Source organism: Castanea sativa, chromosome 5 (genome assembly GCF_040712315.1).
Source record: "Castanea sativa cultivar Marrone di Chiusa Pesio chromosome 5, ASM4071231v1".
Classification (NCBI taxonomy): Eukaryota; Viridiplantae; Streptophyta; class Magnoliopsida; order Fagales; family Fagaceae; genus Castanea; species Castanea sativa.
In genome coordinates this window covers 24,512,293-24,531,320 of record NC_134017.1, presented here as the reverse complement: position 1 = coordinate 24,531,320, position 19,028 = coordinate 24,512,293, and the positions used below count along the sequence as shown (strand labels likewise).

General features: G+C 35.1%; 1 protein-coding gene across 1 annotated transcript; it reads left to right on the top strand.

Annotated features, from left to right (window-relative positions):
* Nucleotides 1–12,492: 12,492 nt before the first annotated feature.
* On the top strand, nt 12,493–17,414 carry LOC142637426 (uncharacterized). Its single transcript, XM_075811702.1, has 7 exons — nt 12,493–13,066; nt 13,549–13,684; nt 14,402–14,483; nt 14,757–14,932; nt 15,826–15,963; nt 16,052–16,191; nt 16,855–17,414. The coding sequence occupies exons 1-7, from the start codon at nt 12,949–12,951 to the stop codon at nt 17,112–17,114; spliced, it is 1,050 nt and encodes a 349-aa protein (XP_075667817.1). The 5' UTR covers nt 12,493–12,948; the 3' UTR covers nt 17,115–17,414.
* Nucleotides 17,415–19,028: the final 1,614 nt, after the last annotated feature.

The following is a 19,028-nucleotide window of genomic DNA, read 5'->3' as shown; positions in this document are numbered from 1 at the left end:
TCAAGGAGTGAGGGGGAAACTAAAGAGGATAAAGTAGGAGATGGATCACTCTTTGTAAAGCATGACGGAACAGTGTTGACATGAGGAGGGTCGACGGGTCAATGCTACAAGGACACGTAGTGGACGGTTGCAACATTTGGTCTCCATCGGTATTGATTAGGCTTCATGGATTCCTAATCAATATCAACTTGCATCTCGCGATAAGTTTGATATGGCTTTGCTTGATCTCCACACAAGTGTGAATAAAGAGAGTTCTTGCGCTACACATTTGACCATAATCAAAAGACTCCTATATGGAAAAGAACTCTATAAGGAATGCAGAATCGAAAGAAGTGTTATTCTAAAAGGAAAGGGTTTCCTGGCCAAGGCATGGATGATAACCCTACACCAATATAAATACCCCAAAACCCTTGTAAATCAAGGTACGCATAATTAACTCGACTCTGGCACTCTAGGGTTGTAAAAGACTCTAACTTGACTTTCGGAGGGTTTTTGGCCGGCACCACACCGGTGCTTTCTGTTAGGTCTTCTCTTTTTTTTTTGCAGATGTTGTGTCAGTTTGGGAGTGCTTGCAGCTTACTGGTGATTTTTTCGGCATCATCAAACGCCATAATTTGAAATTCTATCTCAAAAAGAAAAAAAAAAAAAAAAAAAAATATATATATATATATATATATATATATATATATATATATATATATAAACACAACAACAAGGTTTCAAGGAATTAAACATAACACATGATGGACCAGACGAAAAATGGATACAGCTAGCAAGACGTTTTTTCTTTGGTGAAATACAGCTACGCAAACCTACAAATCCACACGCACACACGGAAAAAAAAATGTGGAAACAAAAAAACATAAAATCATACGCACAACTTCTCTTTTGACTTCATGAAATGTATCTCTGTTGGATAATCTTAAAATCACTTAGTAAAAAAGGGGAAAAAAAAATTACATAACTTGGGTCTGAACTCTGAACTACAATCTAAAAAGGGAAAAAATTTTGGCACTAGATGCAATCGATGAAAAGAAAGAATGCAATGCTTCGTTTACTAGTTACAATCTAGAAAGAAAGCAAACTTACATCAACATGGAATTGGTTTATAAACCCATGATTTAAGTTCAAAAACTAGGTTATAGAATGGAAAAATGTAGCATCTCGAGAGTATTTTGCTTGGGTATAGGCCTTCAAAATCAAACCATGTTAATTCTTTCTCTCTCTCTCTCTCTCTCTCTCTCTCTCTCTCTCTCTCTCTCTCTCTCTCTCTTCAGATCATTCATGTGGACAATTAGACCTCCTTTTGTTTCCAACGAAATCATTCAATGTTCAAATCTTCTCTCTCCCGTTTAAATTATTCTTGTGTGTGTGTGTGTGTGTGTGTGTGTGTATAATCTATTTTTATGTTTCTTTGCTTTAGGTTGGAAGCCCTATCAATTACATAATCTAGCTGATCGATATGTAACTTAGGGCCCATTTGAATTGAGGGGAAAGGGAAGGGAAATGGAGGAGAATAAAGTAGAGTTAACTAAAAATATGCTAATATTGGATCAATTCTACTCTACTCTAGGTACTCTACTCCTCCTCCCCCTCCCCTTCAATCCAAAGATTCCAAATGGACTATTAATGTTGCATATGCACTACGCAACAATGAACCTTGTGTATGTAACATTATAATATTTTTTATAAATATTTCAACATTTTTCTGCCTTTTTTGCTAATACTTGCTCTTTTTAAAGTACTCATTGACAACTAGAGGCTTAAATAGTTGGGGTACAAAATAAGGTGTTTATATATAGTTAGCCTTGTGGGCCAAACCACATTAAAACTTTGATTTATGTCTCTCTTTGTGTCTACTTTCTCACAAAATTGACCTCAAAATTTCATCCTAAATTTGAGGGGTATGTTATAAATATTTATATAGGTTTATTGTGCAAACCTAACTAGTGGTACACCTTAAGATTAGCATCTGAATATTTTTAGGGCCTAGCTAATTGGTGCATTGGATATTATAGACCTCAATCGTAAAGATGTAGCATTTTAAAGGTTTTCTATACTCTGATGTAGGCTTTCAAGGCCAAACCATCCTAATGACTTAACTCACTCTCTCTTTCTGTCTCTCTATGCGTGATAATGGGGCAAACAAATTGCACTGTGCAAGTGAGAATTGTTACTTTCGAAGTCCATATTACCGCATAACTGTAGCCTGTAAGTCATATGCCTTCAGCATCTCTTGAAAGCAAGGTTCATAAAAAATGACAGGTTTATAAGGAATCAGGCTTGAAAATTGTTGAACCCTATCAAGGAAAAAAATGTAATGACTAATAATGAGCACAATCACGTGCAACAAGGATATGGAAAATGTGGTGTGATGATTTCTAAGTGATAGAAAATAGCTTAGAATAACAATATTACGTGTGTTCTCCTCTTTCAAATACCAATAGAGCCAATGAGGGCACCAAGTGTGAGAGTTTCTAAGCCATACCAAATTTAAGAACAAACAAGAAAGCAAGATTTTAAACATCACACAGTACTATTGATGGCTTGGCGTTATCGCAACTTGGCAAGAAGAGGAACATATTCATGGAGCCATCAAAATTTATAATCGTGACTTGTGCAAGGCTCCAAACGAACACTAGCTAAAGAATGTTATATATACTATACCGTCAAGAAAACTGGCAAAAAAAGATTGACATGGGGCTTTCACTATCTTTTTCCTTGGACTCGGATTGCTTTGTGTGAAGTGATATTCGGATCACATTGCAGAAGTCTCCAAGTACACTCATGAATAGCCCTATTCTTATTGCCATATAATTGGATTTGGCCCCCCACATACCTTTTTATGGTGTGCGAGTGAACACATGTTGCAATTCAGGTGGCAAAGTGCTTGACTTGGTAACCAAATAGACAAGAGGAATAATGTTTTTTAAGGTATTGCAAATTGACATATCATTTTTTTAAAATTAATAAATATGATAGGATTTAAACCACAACTCACAATTAACTTGGTTGTTGAGTTGTCACTTGTCATTATGTTATCATATATACAAACCAATCCATGAATTGGAATGTATTGTGTGACCTTCTCGCACATTACACCCTGTATATAACTTTAATTTCCTAAAAATACAAATCATCTTGCTCACATTTTGTGCTCCACTAAGATTTGTATTATAATCTTTTTATCTGCACTCCTTCGTAATAGAAAATACTTATTGATAACAATTAAATTCAATAAGTAACATCATTTAAAGCAAACACATAAGCTACAATAAATAAATTACTGATTTTTATGTGGTTAACAATTGCCCTTTAAATTAATTGGGATCTTTAAAAAACTTAAAACTAAGAAACTATATATATATATATATATATATATATATGAGATAGGTTCAAGTTACACCTGGTATAATTTCATAAGAATCACACTTTTTATACACCATAGATTTATGAGAAATCTAATGGTTAGAAAGAGTCAACTACCATATCATTTAACTTAATTTAAGAGCATTTGTTTTCTCTCTCCTCAATTAATACTATATGTTAATTCAAACGTTTAATTAAGAGAGAGGTATTTAACATTTAAAAAACTTCTAGTGATACTATAGTTATACAGTAAGACTAAACATTAAGATAAGACTTGGTTATCATCTTCATCCATTTTTCTCTTCGGATGTTTCTTATTTATTCTTATTTCTGCATTTTCCTCAACCTCTATCCTATTCAATTCTAATCATCACTAATTAACTCCTACAGATAACTAAATAAGTATAACAAGTACAGATCTATTTGCAAGAAATTCAAATGGTCTAATCATGGGCATCCTTGAACTTTGAATTTTTTTTGTTTTGAAAAATTGTTTGGAATTTAGATACTATAGTACCTGTTCCTTTAAATTTTATTTCGTTCTTTTCATTAATTTGCTTTATCCAAACGAACATACATGTCCTTATTTTTTAGAAGCTCAGTTAACAACTAACCAGTACTCTATACAGATAATAAACAATCGTAATAGGCACACCACTATAAACAAGTAAATCCATAATAACTAAACCACTTCTGAAGTTAACTTGTTGGAGAAATTAATAAAATAATGGACATCAACGTGAAACTAACTTCTCCATAGCTGCACTAATTTCAAATTGAGTAGAAAACGTATGAGAAATTGCAAAGAAAAAGTTTCTCAAAAAAAAGAATTGCAGAGAAAGAGGAAAGAAAGAATTAATAAAGAGAAAGAGATAATGATATTAATGAGGAGAGAGATAATGTGGAAACTATTAATTAGGTAAATATTTAATGATATAATGAATAAATATGTTTTCTTTTTTAACCATTTGATATTTTGGAAACCTATAGCTTAAAAAATGTGTAACTTGAATTCCATGTGTGTGTGTGTGTATGGTTATTTATTTATTGAAGCACACCTATGACCTATTTGGATTGAGGGGGAGGAGAATCTAAAGTAGAGTAGAGTTGGCAAAAAATTAGACTAATTTTCAATCAACTGTACTCTACTCCTCTCTATTTTCCATCCCTCCCCTCAATCTAAACGGACCACTAATTTCCTATTGTTTCATTCATATAGTTTCTAAGACCTTTAAACATGTTCTCAAGGCTGATTTTTTACCAAGATCGTGTTGTTCTGTACAACTTTTTTAATAGAGGTAAAATGCAAAGATAAATGGCTCGTATCTTTTCCTCCTAATGGTGGATTCCATATTTCCAAGGATCAGCAAGCAAACATTGAAGATAAAATCAAGCACAAAGTCCAAAATTTAGGGGAAAAAAAAGTCTTAAGTAATGAAACACTTCGTGCATAAGAGGATTCATTGAAGAAAAAAATATAAATAAAATATTAAATAAAAGTGTGCAAAAGACCGGGGAACCTTGCCCATCTTCGCACTGGGCCTGATGCTTCTTACCTTCCCATACAAAAGGGCCCAGCGGGCCAAATAATGGGCTATTCCATGAGCCTCTCTGAAAACATGATTTACAAACAAAAGGGGAAGGAAACGACAATTTCTTTTAAAGAGTTAAATCTCTCCGATAATAATGCTCTTAATTGGATCAGTTAGAAATAAATTAGAGCGGAACACTTCAATTTTTAAACCAGTTGAACTGACCTATCTAGATGATAACACATGTCCAACAATGGACACATAACATCATCCGGATAGGTCTAATGGACTCTGAACCCAATCCTTACCATTAATAATATACTAAATTAAATAAAGATTAAGGTTTAAGCCTATAGTTAAATAAAAGCAAATTAACGAGTTTTGATTTAGTTTCATCAATAAAACTTTGAAATTACTAAAGAAGCAACCGCTTTACTTTGGTCACTAAAATCTCAAAATCTTCCTGCATTGCTTCTGTGCACATTGCCTCCAAAGCCCCTTACAACTTCAAGATACAGTTTTCTAATAACAAATTTCTTTTTTATTTTGTGTTTGGTCTCACACTTTGTATGCAAAATCAAATAAAGAACAAAAGCAGCATAACACCAAAGGAAGCATGTAAAGTTGTAAACAAGAAGTTCCTGCTAATTTAGATTAGAATCAAGAAAACTTAAAAATCTCAGATTTATTTAACATTTTAAAGTAAAGTAGCATTGAATTGACTCTTTACATTTGGGCAGTGATTTGAGTGAAATTGAAATGAACACAACAAGAAGAAGTGAATCTGTTATCTCCTCCCCAATATGGCTCTTGCTTACCAAGTTTTTACATTTTCATTGACACTCTTTTCACATTCTTTTTGAGAGATTTGTAAGTAACACAATACAATATTAGCTTTACTAAATTAATTCCCTAGTAGAGCCAAAGGGGCTTGATAGCTGATAAAAAGAGCCGGTATTTATTTATCTTTTCTTCAATCATATTCTTCAATATATGCCGCATTTCAGCTTACGTTCAATGTCAGATTAGATTTCTTCGAGTTCAACTTCCTTTTGTGTGACTTATGTGGTAGTATGGTACTGAAAATTTGATAAACTTTCTTGCAACGAAAAATTTATAATTTACTAAGATAATTATGTTATGTTTACATAATTGATATTTCACCCATCAATTCATTGATATTATTTTTAGGATAAAAGTTTGGAAATGTTTAGATTTTACACTCTGAAGTTTTAAAATTTGAAATGTAAAATCTAAACACCCCTAAATTTTAGAGAGTAAAATCTAAATTTTGAAACTTCAAGGGATAAAATCTAAACACCCAAAACTTCAAATGGTAAAATCTAAATTCAAAAATTTTAGAATGTGTTGATGCTCATTTTGGAAAAACCCAACAGCAGGAAGAAGCCCAACAATATGGGTAGGAAAAGAGTTAGTGGATTAAGAGAAAAAAAAAAACTCATCAAACCCGAATGGCAGGAATAATGGGTCTTAAGCCCATAAAGTAAACAAATGGACCTTGAGAAAAGCAAATGGGCCTACAGGAGCCCAAAGGAAGAAGCAGTAAACTCATGGGCATTATGTAATGTAGAAAAGTGAGAATGGGCCACAGCAGGCCCAAAGTAATGAAGAAAGAAAATAAGAGGTTGATGAAAAGCCCATGAACCCCAATGATGAAAGATATAGTAACTGGGTCAGGAAAACCCAAAAGAGTTCGTAAAAGATCATGGGAATGTAGAATTGGAAATGTGCCGAGAATGCCTAAGGAAAGAAAATGGGTCGAGGATGCCCAACAAGGAAGAAATGAGCCAAAGGAGTCCACAAGCAATGTTATGGGTCAAAAAAACCTAAAGTAACATAAGTATAAACCCAATGACAATATTGGGACATTGTAACTGTAGGGGCATTGGGCCCAGTAATTTATCAAGGATGGTCCAACGAAGTCTTTTGGGCTAGAAACCCAAATCCGAAGATATCAAAATGATCTTGGAGTATCTAAATGTCCAATTACGTCCGAGGACTAGATTTGTCCTCGGATTGTTAAGCCGAGGACATAGGAAGAGAAGTTTAGTGTCCCCGGGTTATGTTATAAAGAATCCTACGACTACGGGAATACACAGTACACGTGGAGGACAATAGAAAGAGCGATGTAATATCTAAAGTAAAGCTGCTACCACCGCCCATACATTAAAAGCTCTGTAATTGATACGCTGACTGCATAGATGGAAGGATGGGACCTGAGTGTGGAGCTTAGAACTTGGTCCCTAACCCCAGCGGGCTTTAGGGAAGAATAGATGGGACAAGTATCCAAAATCAGGATTGCAACCATGAAGTGGAAGATGATGAAGAGAAGAAGAGAAGTATAAATAGAAGGGAAGACATACGAAGAAAATGAGGCTTTTTCAGGAAGAAAAAGGGCCAATAGTATATGATTGTATCCAAACTTTAGAAAACCTTATTGTAAATTATCCTCGGATTGTGTCCGAAGATGAACTTTCAGTCTTACTCTTGTAAACAGTTCTTTATTTTGTGCCATTGGGCCCAAAGCCCGTTCTTTTCCTTGTCATCTAAATCATCCTTGAAATCTAGATTGTAAAGCCATCCTCTACAAATTTTATTGTAAAAAAGGCCTTTCAAGTCCATTTCCTTCCAGTCATAGTTTGAGAATTTGAATTGTATCCTTACAGTAACTAATTGAGGGAAGAGCATACAGTAGGCCCAAAAGAAGCCCAACAAGCATGGATCAAATAGCACCGCAGCAAGAATAACAAAATGGCATGGCAGGAATACTAGCAAGCCAACAGAAGGAACAAATAGTGGATTAAGGGTCCGTTTGGTTAGAGGAGTGGAAAAGTGGGAGAATGAAAAATTGTGGGAAGATAGAAAAGTGGGAAGATGGAAAATATTTAGTTTTCCCTTTTGTGTGTTCGGTTGAAGGGGTAGAAAAGTGGGAGAGTAGAAAACTCTTTTGTTTGGTTGGAGAGAAAAAAGGAAGGATGGAAAATGTAATTTATATCAATTGACTATTATACCCTTGTTACATAATATGTTAAAAATAGATTTATTTGTACTTATTACATAATATAAAATTTATCACATTATATATATAAATTTATATTATTATAATGTAAAAATTATAATAGTGTACATATAAATTTAATTAGGCAAAGGATTTTGTAACCAGTAAAAAGGTGGTTACAAAATCAGGTCATGTTGAAAAAAAAAAAAAATCGTTGAATAGATCAAGTCACGTTGAAAAAAAAAAAAAGAGAATATTGAAAAAAAATAAGTGGGAAGAGGGCATTTTTGTAAAAATGCTACTATAACACTTATCTCCCCAGATTTTCTTCCCGATTTGGGAGGAAAAAAAATGTGGCCCCGGAGAGAAAATTTTCTTCAAGATTTTCTCTCCTTCCCAGTTTCCTTCCCCAAACGAACAATGGAAAACAACATTTCCCACCCTATTTTCCTCTCTCTATTTTTTATCCTCTCTATTTTCACCCCAAACGGACGAACCCTAAAAGAGAGAAAAGCTCATAATCAAGCAAGGCCCAACCCTTGAAGGGGAAGCAAGCCATAAAGAATGGAGGATCAGAAAATAGTTCACGCCACAAGAGGTCAAGAATGAGCGGCAGAATGCACAGACGAGCCTCCAATCCATGGCAAACGCATGAGCAGCAGACAAGCTTTGGATATACACGAAAGTGGAGCACGCACAAAACCTAGGCACCACCAACCTATACCCAACAAATAGAGGAGTAGTGGGTCAAAGGTGAAAGTGGGTATGGTCTGGCGGTGAGGAGAAGGGAATGCCTATTTTAGAGTTCCCGCTCAAACTCTTTTGGGGGAAATGTCTTCCTGGGATGACATACTACCCAAAAGATGGAGGATGAGTTGGAACCACTAGGTGCATGCCATGAGGGATAATGAGAGAGAGAATGTCCACCTTGTTGTGGATAGCAACGCCACGGTGAACAAACAAACAAAGTAGAATTCTTTGTCTGGCAATGGGGTGTGGCATGGCCAACGCAGGGAAGTGATGGTGGTCGGGCAGTTGACAAACCAGTAAGTGGTGTAGAAGTACACCCACACCCAGGCAAAAGTAGTTAAATGGTAAAATAGTAAAGACCAGTCATGGCAAGCAGTATATAAATGGCCCTCGCCGTGCACAATAAAAACCACAACGATACCAACCACTATGAGAGAATCATAGCACCACCATCACCATAACACTACACGAGTAAGCACTAAGAAAGAAAGAAAAGAGTGGGAAAGAATCAAAGTAACAAAACGGAGAAAAAAGAGAAAAAGAAGCAGGAAGAGAAATAGAGACTGTAGAATGGCAGGCATGCACCAATAGGCTAATCCCTTCTCTCCCTCTAAAAGTCTACCCTCTACTGAGGATAAATGATTCGTTTGGGTATAAGTCATTTGTTGAGGGTTCTTTTTACGTTTCTTGTACCTTAGACACGCGTCTTGATGTTATTGGACAACACTTAGTCTAGGCTTTTTCTAAGAAGGAAGTTGGGTCTGGCGCTCCGCGGAATGGACCTTAAAATACCATTCTGACGCTGCCAGTTTATGCGCAAACGTTGAGTCCAAATCCAAGGGAAGATGCTGCAAAGTAAGCATATCCTATGTTTCATCCGCAAAAAAGAACTTTTCTCTAGTTTCTGCTATAGGTCTGACTTTTCTGCTGTGCAGTAAGACTGTCTGCTGTGTGGTAAAACTTTCTGCTGTGCAATAAAGCTTTTGGTTGTGTAGTAAAACTTTCTACCGTGCATTAAAGCCTTCCGCTGTGTAGTAAAGCCTCCTGCTGTGCAGTAAAATTGTCTGTTATGCATTAAAGTCTTCTGCTGTGCAATAAAGCCTTCCGCAATGTGAATGACTACTCTTTATTTTTTACTACGAAAATACTTTTTTACTTCTTGCACATAAACAAATCTAAAACCCAAAGAAAATACCAATCAAGCAAACGTTAGGTTACATAGGTTAGTATATTCTCAAATATATACATACATATATTCGTAAATATAATTATACGTATTCACATATACACTATAAAATATATTCTGCAGAACATGAGAAACAAGATATATGTATATATATACTTATGGCAGAATAATGATTAGTTTGTATCAAAAGTAAAACACGTAATAACAAATAAAGAAGAAAGCTTCGGCAGAAAAGATTTAGCTAGTATAATAGCTCACACGATAAATATAATAAAAATGTGCTACAGCAGAATTACTAGTATAACAAGTAGATACCACAGCAGGACAACTAATGTAGCAAACGTGATAAAAGACGTGCTACAGTAGAATAACAGCAGATATAGGTTCTAATGAGTGAAATCAAATATATTTACGATCAAAATCAAATATTGAATCTTCTCATAGAATAAGGAAACCAAGAAGGAACCCAAACCCCAACTTAAACAATCTTGTCATAGGTTTCTGCCATTAAAGCTGTGCATTTTGGAGAATAGGCCTAAATGGCTACTAGCTATTACTTTTGGAGACTTCAAAGAATGAGTTTGCTAAGAGGGAGGAAAAGATGGTCTATTGATGCATGCCCCTATTCCTGTCGTGTTTTCTCTCTTCTTTTTACCACTTTCTTTCTTTCTCTCCGTTCTTTTTTTTTTACTCTTAGTTTCTTACTACTCTCTTGCCGTAGGTTGTTCCCTTAGGTACTTCCCCCATTGAGTCTCCCCCCTTAGGTGCTTCCCCATTACGGTCCCCCTATTCATCTATGGCTACCTCTTCCTTTTATAATGAGTTAATTCAATGGGATTTCTCCCTTTTACCCGTAGGGCTTCACCAACTATTTTTGGTTTGTTGTGAGCATCCCTTTAGGACTACCCACCAACCCATTGGTTGCCTCGACCACTGTCATTACTCAGTACATGTTTGCTGCACCACTACTCCTTTCACGACAAAATTCTCTTTTGTTTGTTCTTACCGTATACCTCTACCTCTAGGTTCAAATGGATAATAATTGAGCTACCTTACTACTTAGTTCTATGGCATGCATTAGATGGTCCCAACCATCTATTACTTCTTTTGGGTAAGATATCATCCTAGCAAAGTATATTCCCAAAAGAAGTCATGGCAAGAAACCAAATATAGACCCCTTTTTCTCTTCACCACCAAACCACACCCTCTGAATCCCCTTGACTGTGGCCCACCTCCCTTGTATTGGTTGGGTATAGGTTGGTGATGCTCTAGCCCTCCTGTGCTTGCTCCACTGTCTTCTGTTTTTTTCTCCTTTCGTTCCCACGCTATTTCTATCGTAGCAGAATAGTTTTGTTTCGTTTCGTTCTATTACATGTTTTTGTCTTATTTCTTCATGCGTTTCCTGCTGTGTTTGTCATTTCCTTTGGTTTGGCTTTTCTTTCCTTCACGTGATTCCTGCTGCTGACACTTTTTGCTGTTTCTTATTTCTTTTCATCGTGCTTCTTCATATTAGTTTTCTCGCCTATCCTTATATACCAAAAGGATTTGGGCTTTTGTGGGCCAAATAATGTTAACTAGATCAAAAGGGTCTTAAGCCCAATTTGTCTTTATCTGTCGAAGTCATCCTGCCAGAGAACTGTATTCTGCTGCAGATCGTTTTCCCTTGCATTTCTTTCTTTGGACCTCTCTTGCTCTTTGGTCTTCTTGGTGGGCCTTTGGGCCTTGATTTTCATTGGGCTTTCCTCCGTATGGGCTTTTGGGTACAGGTTCAAAAAATGGGCATCAACACCATTCAGGCCCGTTCCTTCAAAAGTGGATAATTTCTAACAGTAGGATCCTTCTGCGAGGTTACCCACGTTGAGGAAGTGGTTCCCTCCTTGGACTTAGTCCTATAACACAACTAAACACAGCAAACTAACATTTTCCTTTTGCTTTTATCATTTATCATAATTATTTCATTTCTTGTCTTTGCAATTTCACTCATAACGTGTTTCTTATTGCTATATCGTTCTTTTTCTTAAGAATTTCTTATTTATTTCATCTAATGGGATTCATATTGCCTTTATTATTGTCATACCGTACTTGTCTGTCATAACTCTTCTGTAACAGTTTCGCCTACCATGAACATGTGACCCAAGTTTCAGCAAAAATTGGCATAGTTTGTGTCCATGCCGGCCTAAGGTGGGTTGTGATTGGACCAGTCTCAACTCTCTTATCTAAAACACTTAGGCCTCAGTACAGCAAGGGGCAGTCCAACTCAAAATCACAAAAGGCCCACCACAGAATGTAAAATCTAAACATTCCCAAATTTTAGAGTATAATTTACAATTTACCTTTATTTTTATTAATTGTTTAAAATTATGAGAAAAATTGTGAAATATTATCCGACAAACAAAGGATTGTTAATTTGTTATAAATTTATCTAGAAGTAAATGAATAAATAAAGAAGAGATGTTATTACAATGGAAATTTTTTTTTTTTTTTTTTTTTTTGGGAGCATTTTTGCACTGCTATCACTATGACAGAAAACTGAAATTATGTCGTGGTACAAACATTTTTACAAGAAGACCCCAAAAGAACCCAAACGTTTTCTTTCACGCTTATAAAAACCAGGTCTCTTCAGTCGTAGCCTCTCTGCTCTTCAGCCCAAACACTATAACAAACAGCAAAGCAATACATTGCTCTGACTCTCTCCTCCTATTTCCATTTTATTTTTGTTTTCCCAATTCCCATACACGATTTGATTAATAGGCTATAGGAACTAAAATTTCCTTTTTTTTTTTAAATCACATTTATCAAACCGTTTACTCATTATAATTCCTTACTATCACTCTCTGTAAAAATTAAAAATAAAAAAAACCCCCAAAAAATAAATAAAGAAAATAAAGAAAACCCGTTTCTTCAATACAGCTTTTGGCAAATTTTTGTGTAGCTAAGCTGTGAATTTGTGATTTTTTGTTTTCCTTTTTGAGGTCTTGAATTGGAACCCATTGTTTTTATTAGCAAGAAGATTGTGTTTTGTTCTATTTTGTTTTCTGAGTTGAAATATTTTTTGGGATTCTTTGAACTTTGTTTCTGAGAGACTAGACGGAATGGAGAAGAAGAAGGTGGCGGTACCGCTTGTGTGCCATGGCCATTCACGACCTGTCGTCGACTTGTTCTACAGTCCGATCACTCCGGATGGGTTCTTTCTCATCAGTGCCAGCAAAGGTTTTTAAGTCTCATTTTGCAATCTCTGGCTGTGTTTTATGGATTCAAACAATTTTTTCTCATCTGGGTTTTCTTTGACTTTCTGTTTTTCTGTGCGTAACTGCAAATTTGGATTGAAACCCATTGTTCTGAAATGGGTTTTCTTCAAAAAGGTTGTTCTTTTAGTATTCACTGGCTTTTTGATGGATTAGGACTGTTAACATTTTCTTAATTTGATTTGTGGTGAACTTGGTTTTGTTTTGTAGCACTTTTTTTAATTGGGTTGTCTTTTTTTGTGGTTTTGAATTGTGACTTTAAATTGTGACACATTGTTATGAAAATGGGTTTGCTTTATATTTATTTGTATTTGTATATTTAATTACTTCCTATTGTGTTGGTTTATGACTGTAAACTTTCATGACTGGCTAGTAGTGTACTTAATTTTGGTTAGTTATAGAGCTCATGATTTTTCAACTGAAATTGGTGCTGTTTTTGAAATTTAGATGGTAGTCCAATGTTGAGAAATGGGGAGACTGGGGATTGGATTGGGACTTTTGAAGGACATAAAGGTGCAGTGTGGAGCTGCTGTCTGGATACTAATGGTCTACGAGCTGCATCTGGCTCTGCAGATTTTACAGCGTATGTAATTGTGCTTATTCATATTGAAATATATATATATATATATATATATATATATATATATATATATATATAGCCAAAACTACATTAGCAATAGATTCTATTTGAAAAGTTTGTGTAAATTTAGGTTGCGCAGAATAGTTATTGATGTTATGTGGTACTTGATATAGAGCTTAAGTGTTACTCAATATCATTCCAAATGATAGTGCTACATATCAGTATACAATATTCATTGTACTGAATGACACATCGCAATATGTACATGAAAATATGTATTTTTTGTATCAACTTTTTTCCCTAGATGATGTAATTCTTTTATTTAAATTAAAGTATATGACTTGTCATGCATGGTACAGTATAATAAACAATATAGAAAGTACATATAGATAAATGGTATAACAATTGTGACATACAATCTGGCAACAACATACCTCCGAATTATATATGTTTTCAGAAATCTCATTTTTGAAGTCTGTTGTTCGCCTATGAACATGTTGTTCCACAAGTGTGTTTATATAAATGGCATCACTAGGTAGATTTAATTTCTGTATTAGTAGACAACAAGATGCTTTTACAATTAAGATCATTATCATACCCCTTCAACCACCTTTCTTCTTTGTCTCTCGCTTTTTATCTTGCATCCTTGCAGCAGCAATTGTTAATATGATAGCATTTGTAGCAATATGGAGATTCCTTATGCGTATATTATACATGCAGGAAATTATGGGATGCATTGACTGGGGATGTATTGCATTCTTTTGAACACAAGCACATTGTTCGGGCATGTGCATTTTCAGAGGTAGACTTAAATTTTGCTTTATTCCCTGTATAGAGTATCTCTATTTGTATTTGATCTCTGGAGAGTATTCCTTTTTGCTTCTTTATGATTTTCAGAAGTGGACATTTTGCACAACTTCTTAAATGACTATAAAGATGGATTTTGAAAGGTCAATTCAATATAAGGCAGGCTATGAGAATTGATAAGGATATTTATACAACTAATAGGAGCAACTGTGCCTTCTCCCTCAATGTTTAGTCTGAACTAGAATTCAACCGAGTTGCTTTTGTACAGGATACACACCTTCTACTCACTGGTGGATTTGAGAAGACACTGCGTATTTTTGATTTGAATCGTCCGGATGCACCACCAAGAGAAGTTGATGATTCTCCTGGCTCAGTTAGAACCGTTGCTTGGCTTCATAGTGACCAGACCATATTAAGTTCTTGTACCGATAGTGGTGGTGTCCGGTATGCCTAGTTGTTAATAATTGATCAATGTTAACACATTTCAATTTGTGTCTGTTATTTATTTCCTAGATTGCTTAATGTGATGTTAAGAGTTGCTTATATGTAAAGAAATGGATCTAATACATGTCACATATCAGAAAATTTTTAAGTTCTGAAATTGGTGCTTTGTAAATCGAGACTAATAAGTGAGATGACATATGATGTTTAAAATGTAAGCCAGTTATTGATTAATTATTGGAATTCTTTAGATTATATACTCCTTTTGATGTAAAGCTTGAAAAAGTGAAGAGTGTATGTCGAATAGACTTAGTTTGAAAGTGTTCATAAAATTCACTAACCTCCTTGGCACATATTTGACTGTGTATCTATGATACAAAGGAAGCCACCAATGTATGTGTGCATCATAGAGAAGGCCATCAAACAATGTTTAACTGAAACATAAGGGAGGAGAAGTTTATGCAATTTTCTCCTTGAATTTGTGTTGGCTGTGGAACTCCAGCAATGCTCCCAACCATGGTTCTTTCAGTTGGGTGTGGAAACCACAGCTAGACTTTTGTCAATAATTCTTTTTGCAGGCACAATGAGACCTTTAGTTCTAAATCACAGAACCTCTATGTTGTCATGCTTGATTTCTAGCTAATGGAATTTATCCTTGTCTGCTGCCTTGATCTTTATTTGTCTTGAATCCTTTCCCATATAATAATGGTAGAAGACAACCACCACATGCTCTTTCAATTTTAGACTTTTATTTGATTGCAATTGCAGTTCATTTGCAACATCTAATCTTGCAGAGATAACATTAATTTGAGATTATACTCTCTTCTTCTGTTTGAATTGGATCTGTGTTTTAATTTTTGTATCACTGACATTATCATCTTTATCTGGCTCTGCAGGTTATGGGATGTAAGAAGTGACAAAATAGTTCAATTACTTGAGACCAAGTCACCCGTAACTAGCGTTGAAGTGAGTCGGGATGGCCGCTATATAACTACCGCTGATGGGTCAACTGTTAGGTTTTGGGATGCAAATCAGTAAGTTTTATATTGGGTATTTGAATTTTTGTAACGCTTGTGATTCTGCATGCTTGCCTGATAACTTATTTGCTTGTTAATCCGTCAGTTTTGGATTAGTTAAGAGCTACAACATGCCATTCAATGTGGAATCAGCTTCATTGGAACCAAAGCTTAGCAACAAATTCATTGCTGGAGGAGAAGACATGTGGATTCATATGTTTGATTTTCATACAGGAGAGGAGATTGGTAGGTTATAAATACCTTTATTCAAGTTCTATGGTCGATCGTCTTTTTGTTATTACTAAGAGGGCTATACATCATGCCTTGTCCAAACCTTTTCAACTTGTCAATTTCATTTTGCTTCTGATGTATGCTTTCTATTCCTAATTTCTGCTGCATCCATCTGGGAACATGCATATCTAATTGTTGTGGGTGTTTGGATACTATGTGAAAATGCCTAATATGCTTTTCTTTTTCTTTTTCTTTTTTCTTTTTTCATTTGAAAGAAAGTATCATGCTCTTGCAGAACAAATTTTCATAAACCACACATATTTTGTTGGCTGTGAAAAACATATTATTCAGATGGGTCTGGTTAATGTGTGCCCTAGGGGAACACAATAAGCCATCCCATCTTTGGAAACATTTTATGAGGAATTGAAAAAGCTGTAAAACTTTTTCAATTCCCGATAAAACTTTTTCCAAAAATGGTATACTATTGTGTAGTATAAGGGCACACGTTAGTAAAATCCAATTCAGATTTGTAAGTAATAAATTTTTTTTTTCACTAAATAGCTGGGGCTATTGTCAATTTAAGGGTAGTGATATTTGTTTATTTTCATGTGTTCAAAGTTATGGTCTCCATTTATAATGAGCCTTTCCACTAATTTAGGATTTGCATTGTGGTTGTAGGATGCAACAAGGGTCATCATGGTCCTGTCCATTGTGTTCGCTTCTCACCTGGAGGGGAATCTTATGCTTCTGGATCTGAAGATGGAACCATTAGAATATGGCAAACAGGCCCTGCAAATCATGATGAGAATGATGCACTTCCTGGGAATGGCCCAGCTGGGAAAGTGAAGGTTGGGGATGATGAGGTTACTAGTAAAATTGAAGGCTTTCATATTAATGACGAAGGGAAGAATGAAGAGGAGAAGGCGATTGATATCTGACTTAGCCTCAAGACTGTCTGGAGCATTTACCATGTGTTACAGCATTTTGCCATGATTCCATATGCATTTCAGTTTTTGGTTCTTGATCAATCTACACTGCATGTCATTTCCATTGTAAGCTACATGTGGTTTCCATGTAAAGTATATGTTGTTTTCCTGTTTGGTCAGTTCCATTTCAGTTTTGGTCATTGTGAACCTTATATCAATTTTTGTGTAAAACATGCATGTTTGAATACGTGATACATGCAGGTCCTTATTTTTGAACTGCTTGTTAATCTTATCTGGTTGGTGATTATAAACCGCCTATTGGAAGAAGTGTGGCTTATAAAGGAGAGGGGTGTACTGATTGCTATATATACCAAAATTCAAATTAGCAATTAACAACTGATGTTAAGTTAGTGACTAGTCTTTCAGGCAATTGAGGGTGGACTTCCATGTGTTACCAGTATCTGTCTAGTCCTAAAGCAAAAAGATACGTATCATAGACTGATTCTTCTTTGTTTTGTCGCTTGTAATTCACTAGTTTTGGGTTTTGTATTTTGTGTTAATGGAAAGATGTTGATTTCTAGCTGTAGTTTTCTTAATTAGATCTTTAGTTGTTATATTTACTTCTAGGGGAAAAAGCATATTTCCCCCTCTATGTTTGGGGTAGTTTACAACTTCCCTCCTTATCTTTGAAACCAATCAATTTCCTTCTCCATGTTTGGAAAATGAGCGAATACTTCCAATCTGTTGCTTTTTTTAGTTAAATCCAATGAAATTACAAATGCAATCTAAGAAAACAATAGTTCAGTCTTCAACTTTTTTCTCTTATGGTGTATAATTAATAATTTCTTTAAAAAAAATTCGTTCGATTTAATTGAGGAAATACTAAATTGGAGGTATTTGCTTATTTCTCAAACATAGAGAAGGAAATTAGTTAGTTTAAAAAATAAATGAGGGAAATGTGAACTACCCAAACATAAAGGGGGTAAAATGCTTTTTCCCCTTACTTTTTTGCTAGAAATGGTATTGATAGTTTTGAATTTTAGCATTCCATAAATTAGATGACTATTTCATTACTTTTATCCTAGCACAGTTTGAGTTTTCTCTCCAATTTGGTTATTACATGGTGCTCATCTTCGTAATTGACATAGAGTACTTAACGTAATTACCATCAATAAAAGTCCTATCTGTTGAGGCAAAACAAACTCGTATACTTTTAGAGATGAAGTGAATCATGAATTCGAAGGCTTAACAACTAGGAGAATGGAAACATAGAAAGCATGAGCAATGAAGCTCAAAATGGAAGGCTTAACAACTCGTATGCTATTCCAAGCTAATGCCACCTCATAGCGTTGGCAAATAAGTTGGAGCGAGGAGGATTCCAAGTAATGGTAAGTTTGGTTCAGTTTTTTAAAACTGGGTTTTTTGAAAAAGTAGAGTTACCATAGACGGAGAGCGTAGAGCAGAGAGAAGAGAGGCTGGCGTGATGAGTCTTGAGAGAGGGCAGAGCAGAAAGATGAGAGATGAGAGGCTCTGTGAAGAATGCGTGAGAAAAAGAGAGAAAGACGAGTAAAGTAAGAAAGGATAAAGTAAGGGCAATTTCATAACATCATATGTGGTCCAACAGATACATTGATAACGCGCAGTCCACTTTTCCAAATTAGTTTAAAGACACCCATAATATTTATGCACGTTATGTGAAGAGCAGAGAAACGCAGCTTTTCATTAAAGTCAACTTTTTCAACTCACCAAACACATAAACAGTGTTTGCTTTTTACAAAAGCGCATTTTGGGGCTTAAAAAGTTGAAACAAACACACACTAATGCGATGATCACATGAATGAAGTTTTGAATTCATATTTTTCATGTTTTTTTATGATGTGACATAAAAAAATGAATATTAATTTCTAGAAGATGAACTTAAGTGGG

Excerpts from the sequence above, each read along its gene's own strand:
- LOC142637426 (XM_075811702.1), top strand. The coding sequence starts at position 12,949 with ATGGAGAAGAAGAAGGTGGCGGTACCGCTTGTGTGCCATGGCCATTCA. Across the intron at positions 13,685-14,401 it reads GGCTCTGCAGATTTTACAGC|GAAATTATGGGATGCATTGA; the intron begins GTATGTAATTGT and ends TTATACATGCAG. Across the intron at positions 16,192-16,854 it reads TCATACAGGAGAGGAGATTG|GATGCAACAAGGGTCATCAT; the intron begins GTAGGTTATAAA and ends TTGTGGTTGTAG.